This window comes from Ornithorhynchus anatinus, chromosome 3 (assembly GCF_004115215.2).
Source record: "Ornithorhynchus anatinus isolate Pmale09 chromosome 3, mOrnAna1.pri.v4, whole genome shotgun sequence".
Lineage (NCBI taxonomy): Eukaryota > Metazoa > Chordata > Mammalia > Monotremata > Ornithorhynchidae > Ornithorhynchus > Ornithorhynchus anatinus.
The window spans coordinates 76,196,788-76,210,098 of NC_041730.1; the positions used below are offsets into that span (position 1 = coordinate 76,196,788).

At 44.7% G+C, this 13,311-nt stretch overlaps 1 protein-coding gene across 1 annotated transcript in view; it reads right to left on the reverse strand.

Annotated features, from left to right (window-relative positions):
- SLC45A2 (solute carrier family 45 member 2) overlaps positions 1-12,691 on the reverse strand; it is a 34,255-nt gene extending 21,564 nt beyond the window's left edge. The window contains exons 1-3 of the mRNA XM_029061052.2: positions 12,229-12,691; positions 10,496-10,672; positions 6,541-6,881 (exon numbers count right to left, since the gene is read on the reverse strand). Coding sequence (XP_028916885.1) covers positions 6,541-6,881; positions 10,496-10,672; positions 12,229-12,601 — 891 coding nt within the window. The 5' untranslated portion in view covers positions 12,602-12,691. The remainder of the gene's footprint in view (positions 1-6,540; positions 6,882-10,495; positions 10,673-12,228) is intronic.
- Between the last annotated feature and the right edge of the window lie 620 nt (positions 12,692-13,311).

Here is a 13,311-nt window from a genome sequence, read left to right on the forward strand (position 1 = left end):
GGAGCTTGAGACATAGGGAGAAGCCAAGTAAAATGCCCAGGTTGTGGGCTTGAGAGAACAGGATGATGGTGGCACTGTCAATCAGGAAGGGAAAGTTTGATGGAGGAGAAGATTTGGGAAAGAAGATGAGGAGTTCAATTTTTGACATACTGGACTTGAGAAACTGTTAGGAATATCCATGTAGAGATGCCCTGGATATGGGAGAAAATGTGAGATTGCAGCACTCTTGTTTACAGACATCAGAAAAGGAAGAAGGTATAAATTCTGTCAGTAGGGCTGTTAGAAATTGAGACACTCAGGGCACTCACCGAAACACAAACAGAGAGGAAAATAGAGCCTCAACAGGAACAACAACAGAAAGCAATTTAAGATTGGGCTGGGGACAGGGTGGAGGACTGTAATGGGGGAGAGATCCAGAAAGGCAAAGACAAGAAAAGGGAGAGATTAATCATAAAACATAAGAAACACCATAGTTGGGTCAGATGGATGACCCGAACAACCATTCAGAATACTAACAGTGGGATTAAAGGATGCTTCCAGGAACAATGAGATTATTGCTTTACATGGCAACCATCGTTATGGATAGCGATGCAAATTCTAACACTGATTTTTTTCCCCCAAATAAATCCATAAGGATCTAGCATTCAAAAATTGATCTAAACCCATCTTAATAATACTCTCCATCTGCACAATTTCCTGGGTTAAGAAATTCCACCTATCACCCATTGTGTGGAAAAGCCTTTCCCATTCTTCATCCTGAACACCCTTATTTTCCCTACTCCATCTCTCTTCTGTATCTCTTGGCCGTGTACTCTTTAAGCAATCGATATTCACCCCATTCTCAACCCCAAAGCACTTAAGCGCATATGTGTAATTTATTTTGATATCTGTCTCCTCCTCTAAGACTGTATGCTCCAGGTGGGCAGGGAACTTGTCCACCAACTCTGTTGTATTGTAGTAATTGTGTGGTGTTTGTTAACCATTTGCTATATGTCAAGTACTGTACTAAATGCTGAGGTAGATAACAAGATAATCAGGTCCCATTTGGGGCTCACAGCCTAAGCAGGAGGGAGAACAGGTATTGAATCCCCATTTCGTAGATGAGGGAACAGAGACCCAAAGAAGTTAAGTGACGTGCCCAAGATCAAACAGCAGACAAGTGGTGGGGCCAGAATTAGAACCCAGGTCCTTTGACTCCCAGGCCTGTGCTCTTTCCACTAGGCAACACTGCTTCTCTCAAGCACTTGGTACAGTGCTCTGTACACAGTAAGCACTCAATACATATCATTGTTTGATTTATTAACAGGGACCATGTCTAATTTCCACTTGTGTATTCTCTCCCTGCACTCTGCACACAGTAAGTGCTTATTAAACACTATTACTACCACTACCAACTTGAGACTAAAATAGAAGATCCCTAGTTCTAGTAGACAGGTTCAGAGATTGACTTCTACAAGGAAAGAACAAAGAGAGAGCTTAAAGTCTTAGTTCTGTGCTTTCCTCATCACTGAATTGTCTTAGATTCTGTCCCAATCCCAGCCCTATTTGTAAGTACCATAAAAAAAATGGTTGCTGCATCATCGTTCAGTGGAAGTTGCTAGAAAGAGAGAGCTCTCTATTTATTTTTGCTGCATTTGGTCTTTGGATTGATGCCTTAAAGTATTGGATCTGATGTAAGGAATGCATCTTTGTTAAGGGGAGGAAGGGTCTGAGCTGCATCTGGAAAGGGGAAATTGTGTGAAATAATCATGGCTTTCATTGCAGAGTAATGCACTCAGCAGAATGACAACTGGTTAGTGCCATATCCCTGGTGCATGCTGAATAAATATTATTGTTGTTACTGTTATTATCCTCGTTAAGCACTTACTATGTGACAAGCACTGGGGTAGATACAAGTTAATCAGGTTGGACACAGTTCCTGTCCACATGGGGCTCAGAGTGTAGAAGTAGAAGAGAGAACAGATATTGAATCCCTTTTTTTATAGATGAGGAAATTGAGACCCAGAGATGTTAAGTGACTTGCCTAAGGTCACCAAGCAGACAAGTGGCAGAGCCAGGATAAGAACTCAGTTCTTCTGACTTCCCAGTCCGTGCTCTTTCCACTAGGCTGCTAGACCTGATTGGGTGACATATTGAATGATGTTATTTTAGGAGAGGGTCTAATTGTATTCTTTATTTTTATGGTATTTGTTAAGCACTTACTATGTGCCAAGCACTGTACTAAGCATTGAGGTTATTATTATTATTATTATCAAGTACTGTCTAGTCATTTACGATTCATAACGACTCTATGAATATATTTTCTCCAGAACGTCCTGTCTTCTGCCATAATCCATAACCTTGCTAATGGTTCTTCCGTTATTTTTGCTATGGTTTCTATCCACCTAGCTGCCGGTCTGCCTCTTGCACGTTTTCCCTGGACTTTTCCTAACATTAGTGTCTTCTCCAGAGAATTAGTCCTCTTGATGATGTGTCCAAAATATGCTCATCTAAATCGAATCATCTGGCCTTCCAAAGACTACTTTGGCTTAATTTGCTCCAAAATCCATTTGTTTGTTTTTCGGGCAGTCCGTGGTATTTTCAAAAGCCTTCTCCAACACCACATTTCCAAAGAATCCATGGTCTTTCTATCCTATTTTTTCACTGTCCAGATTTTGAATCCATACATTGTCACTGGAAACACCTAGAATTGACAATTTGTATTTTTGTGGCAATTGTTACATCAGCACATTTCATGAGTTTTTCCAGGCTCTTCATAGCAAATCTTCCAAACATTAATCTTTGTCTTATTTCTTTATTACTAGTTCCTTTATTATCGATTATTGATCCCAGGGGAGAAAAATTATCAACTATTTCAATCTTCTCTCCATCTGCTATAAATGTTTTAAAACTTCCAGTTGCCATGATCTTTGCTTTTTTGCCATTCAAATCTAGGCCCACCTTTTTGCTCTGGTCCCTAACTTCTAATAATAAGCCCTTTAAATCATCTTCATTTCTGCTTAGTAGAGTAGCATCATCGGCATAACAAAGGTTGCTAATATTCCTTCCTCCAATCTTTACTCCCCCTTCATCTTCAGCTTCTCTCATTATGTATTCTGCATAAAGCATTGGGGTAATAATAATAATAATGTTGCTATTTGTTAAGCGCTTACTATGTGCAGAGCATTGTTCTAAGTGCTGGGGGAGATACAGGGTAATCAGGTTGTCCCATGTGAGGCTCACAGTGTTAATCCCTATTTTACAGACGAGGGAACTGAGGCACAGAGAAGTTAAGTGACTTGCCCACAGTCACACAGCTGACAAGTGGCGGATCCGGGATTCGAACCCATGACCTCTGACTCCCAAGCTCTTTCCACTGAGCCACGCTGAATCAGGTTGGACGCAGTCCACAGTCCCTCTCCCACATGGGGCTCACAGTTTTAATCCCCATTTTATAGATGAGGTAACTGAGGCTCAGAGAAGCAAAGTGAGTTACCCAAGGTCACAAAGCAGACATCTATTGGAGTTGAGATTAGAACTCAGGTCCTCTGACTTCCGAGCCTTTGCTCTTTCCAGTAGATCATATTGCTTCACACTACTTCCTCTTTTAGGGGTACTTTAGCGTTTAGTACAGTTCCATGCGCCCTACAGGTGCTCAGTGATATAATGCTGCTGCTGCTGAGCTAATTAACTAATTTAGAAAGGGCAATGAAAAGCTTTTGATGCCTTTTTAATTCTAGTTCTTTGAACTAGTGTCTCTCCCATCATTCTATCTCGAAGCTTTGCCTTCTTGAAGACCTTCAAAGTTTGTTTCACTGAAGCAGTACTGATCTCTCGAGCTATCTGGCCATATGCATGTCTTTCAGCCAAATATTTCTGAAGGTCCTGTTCTCTCTAAGAGCAACATTGCCCAGTCTCCCAAGCCTATGGCCTCAAGTCATAGGCCTTGAGAAGCAGTTTGGCGTAGTCGATAGAGCATGGGGCTGGGTGTCAGAAAGTCAGGGGTTCTAATCCTGTCTCTGCCACTTGTCTGCTGTGTGACCTTGGGCAAGTCATGTAACTTCGCTGTGCCTCAGTTAACTCATCTGTAAAATGGGGATTGAGATTGTGAGCCCCATGTGGGACAGGAACTGTGTCCAACTTGATTTGCTTGTATCCACCCCAGTGCTTAGTACAGTGCCTAATTACTTAACAAATACCATTAAAAAAAGTCACTAGACTAATATTCTGACTTACCGTAAGAGTAGCTCTCTCAAAGACACTACATCCTTTTTGTCTCCTATTGGTTGTGTTGCTAGAAAAAGGCATTATTCCTATTACCCCCGATCAAGCAGCAAGAATATTTAAACAAAAAAATGACTTCCCTGGTTAATAACAATAATTACGGCACTTGTAAAGTGCTTACTATGTGGCAAGCACTGTTCGAAGGATTGGGGTAGATGCGAGTTAATCAGGTTGGACACAGTTCCTGTTCCATGTGGAGCTCACACTCTTAATCCTTATTTAACAGATGAGGTAACTGAGGCCCAGAGAAGCTAAGTGACTTGCCCAAGATCACACAGCAGACATATGGCGGGACGGGATTAGAACCCAGGTCCTTCTGTCTCTCAGACCCGTGCTCTATCCCCTCTTAGCCATGCTGCTGCTCAGATTCATAAGCCCTGCAGGCCAGTATCCTATCTACAATGGGGCAGGACAGTTGGAAGAACAGTCTGACATCTATCTTCTTTTTAGCCCTTATTTATAAAATGGGGCAATTTATAGGCCATAATAGCCCATATTCTTTCCTTACTAAAAAAAATCTCCTTGAGTCTTTCGTCCTATATCTTAATCTCTAAACTTGGGACCTACTTTCTTATATCTTTCTAGGAGATCTTAATTCCTGAAACCTTTGGTGGCTAGGCATTGAAGCAGGAGGCCTAATGGAAGGAGCATGGCTGCTAAAGGAAGCAGCGTGGCTTAGTGGATAGAGCATGGGCCTGGGAGTCAGAGGACTTAGGTTTTAATCCCAGCTCTGCCACATGCCTGCTGTGTGACCTTGGGCATTTCACTTCACTTCTCTAGGCCTTAGTTTTCTCATCTATAAAACAGAGAATCAGTTCCTGTTCTCCCTCTTCAGACTGTGAGCCCCATGGGAGAGAGGGACTAAATCCAATCTGCATATAATGTATCTATTCCAGAGTACAGAGTAACCACTTAAATACTATTAGTATTGTTGTTGTTATTACTATTGTTATTCTATTGGCAAGGTGAAACGGCTTGATTAGAAATCAGATCAACCAACTCACCAGGAAAATTCCCAACATGGGATTTTCCAACATGTCCAGTATAGGAAGCAGCATGCTTAGTGGATAGAGCACAGGCCTGGGAGTCAGAAGGATCTGGGTTCTAATCCCCGCTCAGCCACCTGTCTACTATGTGACCTTGGGCAAGTCACTTAACGTGGCTCAGTGGAAAGAGCATGGGCTTTGGAGTCAGGGCTCATGAGTTCGAATCCCAGCTCTGCCACTAGTCGGCTGTGTGACTGTGGGCAAGTCACTTAACCTCTCTGTGCCTCAGTTCCCTCATCTGTAAAATGGGGATGAAGACTGTGAGCCCCACGTGGGACAACCTGATTCCCTTATGTCTACCCCAGCGCTTAGAACAGTGCTCGGCACATAGTAAGCGCTTAACAAATACCAACTTAACTTCTCTGTGCCTCAGTTACCTCATCTGTAAAATGGGGATTAAGACTGTGAGCCCCATGTGGGACAAGGACTGTAACCAACCTGATTAACTTGTATCTACCCCAGTGTTTAGAACAGTGCTTGGTCCATAGTTAGTGGTTAACAAGTTCCATTATTAGTAGGCCCAGCCTTCATCCTGTTGCAGTGCCTCACATTTTGAAATCCCCTATATGGGGGGATCCAGATTTTCCTTCATGCCAGGGGACTGTTCTCTGCCTTTACAAGCTACACAGGCTTTTCCTTTTCTTGTTTTATTATGCATAGTTTTCAACACCTTCCTGGGTACCAAACACACCCGAGCTTTTGAAAACAATAGATGCTGAGAAACAGGACCATAAAATATAAATGGAAAATGGACTGGCAGGGAATGTGCCTACCAATTCTGTTGTACTGTACTCTCCCAACACTTACTACAGTGCTCTGCACACACTGAGTGCTCAGTAAATACCATGGATTGATTTCTTCCTCTTGGGTCCAAGTGGGAGCCCAAATGATCAATTATGAAGTAGCAGGGAATCAGTCACCCATGCTGGGCAGCAGTGGCCAGGGAGAAAATAGAGGGTGGAGACTCAAGTTTACTGCACGGAAGGAGGCAGTGGTAAACCGCTTCTGCATTTTTACCAAGAAAACTCTCTGGATCCCCTACCAGAATGACTGCAGATGGAGGGTGGGGCGTTCTGGGAGAGATGTGTCCTTGATGCAGCTGTGGGCCAGAAACGACTCGATGGCATAAGACAAGATGAGGGAATCAGTTGCTGCCTCTTGAAGCCTAAACTGGATTTACACATTCTTCCCACCAAGAAAGAAATGAAATAAAAATGTGGAGTGTAATTACCTGTTCATTAGGGTTTTGAGTCGAGTCTCCCACCTTGGAAAATGTTATTTCTGTGCATTCTGGTTTGAAACAACCAGTGTTGACTTTCTCTATAGAACCGTATCCATACAGTTCACTTGACTTTAACAGAGAGTCATTGGATTTCATCCTCTGGATTGAGTCTATTTGGTCATCAGCGAGAGGTACTTCAGCGATGCTACACAAGTGTATAACGAGACATATAAGAAGCACCAGAGCAGCAAAGAAGAACATGATCTGATATTCTGTGAGTAATAATCTTCCCAGTTCCAAGCGTCCCCAGTCAATAGCACCCAGAAGGTAGCCAAGAGCTCCTCCAAGACCTGAGGGAAAAAGAAAACTACTGCAGTTAGCCATCTCACAAATCTAGCCGTGGGTTCTTATATCATCATATTGCCCCATCCTCAATCCCTCAGGACTTAAGTACATATCTAGCAATTATATTACATAAGTGATTTATTTATATTCAAGTATGTCTGCCCTTCCAGACTGTAAACTCACTGTGGGCAGGGAACATGCCTACCAACTCCACTGTACTCTCTCAAGCACTTAGTACAGTGCTTTGCACACAGTAAGAGCTCAATTAATACCATTAATGATGATGATGATCATTAGACTGGTATCTCTTTGAGGGCAGAGATTATGCCTTTTACTTTTGTTTTATGTTCCTGAAGCTTAGAATAGTGCTCAGCCACAGTAGGTGTTCAACAGATACTGTGAATGGATGGATGAATAAATGAATGAACAGTGAAAGCCTTTTGGGGGAGTTCTAGTGTATTGCTTTGCATATTCAGGGGGTGGAGAAGAGTGTCCTGGATATACAATTCAGCAGGATATATAATCCATTGTGAGAAACATGGGACAGGCCTGGTAGGAGGCTGAGCTGTTAGAGTCTCACGGAACTGAGATGTTGGGAAAATTCAGAATGCTGAGGTTCATGGGATCAAGATGTATGGAAAGATCTCGGGTAACCTTTGGCAAGTAATAAACTAGATTATTTGGCATTTGGCATGTAATTAACTATTTCCTTTGAATTACGGATTCCAAGACTAGTGAAATATCTTCATTATTTTGGGATATAAACCTACATCTATTCCTTAGACAGCACACGATGAGCAGTGTTTGTGCATCAGTTTAATTCATCAACTTTTCAGAGGCTCCAGAAAACAGTCTTGGCCCAGATCTTTACCCAGGGCTCAGGGGAAGGAGATTCATTCACATCCCCCCGTGCTCTAGGCTGAGTTAGTCGGTCAGACTATTTATTGAGCACTTACTGGCTGTAGATCACTGTTCTAAGTGCAGGAGGAGAGTACAATGTAACAATAAAGCATAGGCCAGGGACTCAGAAGGACCTGGCTTCCAAACTCGGTTCCGCCACTTGTCTGTCTGACCTTGGGCAAGTCACTTAACTTCTCTGGGTTTCAGTTACTTCACCTGTAACATGGGGATTAAGTGTGAGCCCCATGTGGGACAGGGACTGTGTCCAACCTGATTCACTTGTATCTACCCCAGAGCTTAGAACAGTGCATGGCACATAGTAAGCGTTTAACAAGTAACAAAATTCTTAATTATCATTATTAATAAACAAACTCATTCCCTGCCCACAATGAGCTTTCAGTCTAGAGGGATGAACTTGCTTAGACTCCTGTTCCGGGATCACACTTCTACTACTTTGGTGAGTGATTCGAGAATAAGTAAAAATATGGCAACTCCTTGTTCTTGAGATAAAAGAATGTTTCACTGGTTGTCTTTGGAGAGTTAATTATTAGTCACAGAGAGGTAGGAAGACTTATTATAAAGAGTATAACAAGCTATTTTATTAGGCTGATCTACATACTGAAATACAGTATGCTCATCCCCCTCTCCCTGCCCCACAGCACTTACGTATATACCTGTAATTTTATTTATCTTAATGTCTGCTTACTTGTATTGATGTCTGTTTCCTCACCTCTAAATTGTGAGCTCGTTGTGAACTGGGATTGTCACTCTTTATTGCTGTATTGTACTTTCCTGAGTGCTTAGTACAGTGTTCTCCACACAGTAAGTGCTTAATAAATACGATTGAATGAATGAATAAATAAATATAGGCTGTGATTAAACAGCATTGGATAGATCAATAGATCGACCCTCGAAACACTCCTGGCATTTCTACTTTAATAAACCTGTTCTCTGACATTGAGAAAGAAGCCCATAAAATAAGGAGAAATATTATCACTCCCAGAAGCTGGCCAAGAAAAGCAACAGGTCTGAATTTGGAAAGAAAGAGACTGACTGGTTTCTCAGACAGATTGTTATTTTGCAAGCAATTTTGGCAAAGTGCATTTCTATGTTAATTAGAAAGGCAGAGGTGAGAAGTTCCATGTTACCAATGTATCAGAGACCACTGTGACAGTTTTTGAGTAACACAAGTTCTTGTCTGTCCGTCTCCCCCATTAGACTGTAAGCCCGTCAAAGGGCAGGGACTGTCTCTGTTACCGATTTGTACATTCCAAGCGCTTAGTACAGTGCTCTGCACATATTAAGGGCTCAGTAAATACTATTGAATTGAATGAACAAGGGCACTGGGGGCAACTAGGGAGTTGCCCCTTGGCCACCCCAGCCAGGGTGTGAAAGTTCAACAGTCTCTAAGGGGACAACTGAAATCCACAGAAGGGGAATTTTAGGGCAAAGTCTATCTTCACCAATAGAATTTTTAAGCACTTTTGGTGTTCTTTATTAAGAGCTTGGAAGAGTACAGTTCATTAGAGTTGGTAGACACGTTCCCTGAGCTTACAGTCTAAAGGTAGTTCAAGTAATCGTAAATTGCAAGATCCTTGAAGGCGGAGACCATGTCCTTTACTCCTAAGCAACTGATACTGAGCTCTATCCAAAACAGAGGTTCGGTAAATACTACTTATTGATTGAACACTAGAAATTCTTGTCTTCTTGCAGACTATGAATCTTTCTAGTCCAGCACTTCTGGTAAGGGAGAGAACAAATCCACACCCCAAATAAGAGGGGTTAGGTGTGGGAGAGACACTCTCATCTTCTGAGAAGCAGCATAGCCTAGAGCACGGGTCTGGGAGTCAGAAGAATCTGGGTTCTAATCCCAACTCTACCACTTGTCTGATGTGTGAATTTGGGTAAGTCACCTAACTTCTCTGGACCTCGGTTACCTCATCTATAAAATGGGGATTAAGATTCTGAGCCCCATGGGGGACATGGACTGTGTCCAACTTGATCAGCTTGTATTTACCCCAGCTTTTAGTACAGGACCTGGCTCATAGTAAACCCTTAAAAAAAACTTTAATGAGGAGGTGGTTCTGACTCCTGCCTTCATTCGGTGGTTCCTCTTTGCTTAATAATAATAGTAATAATAAAAAATAATAATAATGGTATGTGTTAAATGTTTACTATGTGCCAGGCACTGTTCTAAGTGCTGGGGTAGATACGAGATAATCAGGTTGGACACAGATCCTGTTCCGCATAGGGCTCACATTCTTAATTCCCATCTTATAAGGGAACTGAGACAGAGAAGTTAAGTGACTTGCTCAAGGTCGTACAGCAGACAAGTGGCGGAGCTGGGATTAGAACCCTGGTCCTTCTGACTCCTGGGCCCTTGCCCTATCCACTAAGCCACGCTGCTTCATAAGACAACCTCCATCAGAAAGGACTGTAGATTCACACTCCCGGTTTCTAAGGAGTATGCTTTTGAATACAAGGGTTTTTTTTTCCCACTTGGCCTTTAGGCACCTCCTGTGAAAGTCCTTTTGTCAGTTTCCTCAGCAGAAGCTGAAGTGGCCTGAAGGGATTGGGTTGACCTTCTTGGAGGCAAGTGAACCGGAGTGAAAGCCCTCGTGATAGAGGCCCCAGATCAACTGATCCATTCATTTCTAAAGATTAGCAAAGGAAAACCCCTCTCCTCATTCAGGCCAAAGAGACAGGAGGACGCCCCTACCTGTGAAGAGAGCGTGGTAATGAAGGCCCTTCTCTTTGTCCTTATGGGAGCAGACGTCAAACAGGTAAGCTTTGATGGGTCCGTCAATGAAGTCAGCAGCGAAGTCGAAGACCACCACCCCCAGCATGGTGACGATGATGGACAAGATCACCTTCTGCTTGCGCCCTGGGTTCATGGCTGGGAGAGAAGACGGCCCATGGAGTCAAAAGGCCCGGCCAGATTGGATGAAAATCCAGGTGTGGCTGTCAGCTAAAAGAGGCATAAGCACACCACCCCCGCCCAACACAAGCGCCAGAGGTGGGGCCTACCCAGCCCATTTGGAGTGGCAGTCCGACCAGGAGCTCTGATGCTCTTGGCTCAAGTGGCTGGGCTGGCTCAAGTCGTCGCTCCTGACGGCTCATCTCTCTTCCCTCTCCTCCTTCCAAAAGCGGGGACCCCAGTGAGATCCTTCAACCACGGCAAGCAAGGGAGAGAGGGCCTGCATGCAGTCATAGAAGCACCAGTCAGACTAACTGGATTGCAGGGCAGGAATCCCGGGGTTATTACACGGCCCCGCCCCTGCTCCCCGACTTCTAGGACCAGCACATCATGGCTGATACCCACGCCATCTTCCTAAATTATCTCTAGGGTGGTGCCGCCTGAGCAGAGAGAGGAAGAGAGGTTCCCAGGCCCACTTCAGGGGTCCCGAGAACTAAGTCCCCCTTTCCTCTTCTCCCACACCCTTCTGCATCGCCCTGACTTGCTCCCTTTATTCATCCCCCCTCTCAGCCCCACGGCACTTATGTCCATATCTGTCATTTATTTATTTATATTAATGTCTGCCTCCTGCTCTAGTTTGTAAACTCGCTGTGGGCAGGGAATGTGTCTATTGCTATACTGTTCTCTCCCAAGTGCTTAGTACAGTGCTTTGCCCACAGTAAGTGCTCCATAAATACAATTGCCTGACTGACTAGGTGAAAACCCAATGGCTGCTGCTGGTACCCACTGGGAACCTGTCACAAATGTCCATTTTCAGGAGCTGATGCCTGCTCTGAGATGTGACATTCTCTCTCCCTCATTAAAGATCTTTACTGCTCCTATCTGCATTTAAAGGTATCAACATGAGTTCTAGAAGCCCAGCAAATCATTTACTTGCTTCCTAAGTTTTACAATACCTTCTTCATGAACCACCAACATTTAGATTATCTCTAGAGTGACAGAGTAATGGCCTGGTGGACTTGCCTTTTGCTGGCTTTATCAGAAATTGTAATGCAAATATTTCCTCTCTGGGATGATTTAATGCTGATGGTTGTGGTGTTGGGGGGCCAGGGGGAGGGTGGTGTGTGTGTGTGTGTATGCCAGCGCTTAAAGGGTCCCTGAATTATGCAGTGCCCATTAACTCCTGGTTTATCTCTGCCCACAGATATTTGGGTTCATAGTGCTGGGATGTAAATATTTATGGATCTAATCTGCTAGCCGTTCAGAGGGGGAAATGTTACATCTGGCACACTGGGAGGGTTAAAAACTCGATTGCTATAAAGACTTTTTGGCTCCTTAAATCCCACCCAGAACTTTCCCTTTAATTCCTGTTCGAAGACAAAGGCTTTCTGGCATTTTTAAAGGCACAGAGCCACCAGACATGGCTCTCAAGTCTGAGGAAGTGTAGCTGCCCGAGTCCCCATCGGAGTCATGACCGGGCAAGTCGGTCACTCCCCTCCCCATCCCAACTCCTCCAGAGCCACCAGCTCACTCACCTGACACCACGGCATCCCCGTTGAGGTAGAGCATCATGCCTAACAGCATCAGGATGCCCAAAGCCAAGATATAGGGTCTCCGCCTGCCCCACTTGGATTTGCAGTGGTCACTGGCAGATCCCACCACTGGCTGCAGCAAGAAGCCCAGGATGGGGCTGATGAGCCACACCAAACTGTACAGGCTTTTGGGCAGACCCACGCTCAGCAGCACCGGCGTCACGAAAGCCGCTTCCACCGCGTAGCAGAACTCTCGACCGAACATGGCCATGCTGTGCATGACGAGCTTGCCGGTGGACCTTTTAGGGGGTTCGGCGAGTCCGGAGGGGCCGTCCTCGGCCAGGGAGACGTACGCGTGGGTCCCGGCTGCATCCATGCCCACGCCCACCGGGGGATCCTGCCGAGGCACTTCGTTGGGGTCCCGTCCCCGAACGGTTAAAGTCCAGATCTGGAAGCGGCTCTAGGATCCGCACTCCCAGCTAGATATGACATGGATGCGGGGCGGCCGGCAAGCAGGGAGGAGATAGATGGTGGGGTCAGAGGAAGGGCTCAAATTCTTTGAGGCCTCCAAGATCACAAGTTTTCATCAAGGGAAGAAGGGGGTGGGGGGGAAGAAAAAAAACGAGAGTGTGACGGAGATTAGCAGACTTGAGCCCTCGGGCTTCCTGGAATGCTCTCCACAGTGCAAGACTGAAGGCTTTTCTGCAAATCCGCTGCTGCCTGGTCCCTGAGCCCCTGCTAACAAAGTCAGGGCAGCAAATGGGGAAGGCGAGAAGACCACCCAGAGGATGTTACCTTGCCTAGTCACTGTGCCGACACGATTCAATCGCCAGGAGAAAAAGTTTTCTAACTGGTCAACTGCAATTGGGCCTTTTTCTGGGGGAGTCGAACGGTGAAAGGGACCCAATCAAGAACTTTAGCCTCAGAACCGGGCACAGATAAAAGCTTCCCGGGTGGCATTCCGGCATTACAGTGCTCTTCCATGCTCCCCAAGCTCAAAGATAATAAATGGGAGGAAGGGAATAAACTAGGAGAAATAGAGACAAAAGAGCCCAAGAGAAGGGAATAATGTGTTAGTCTGGAAGA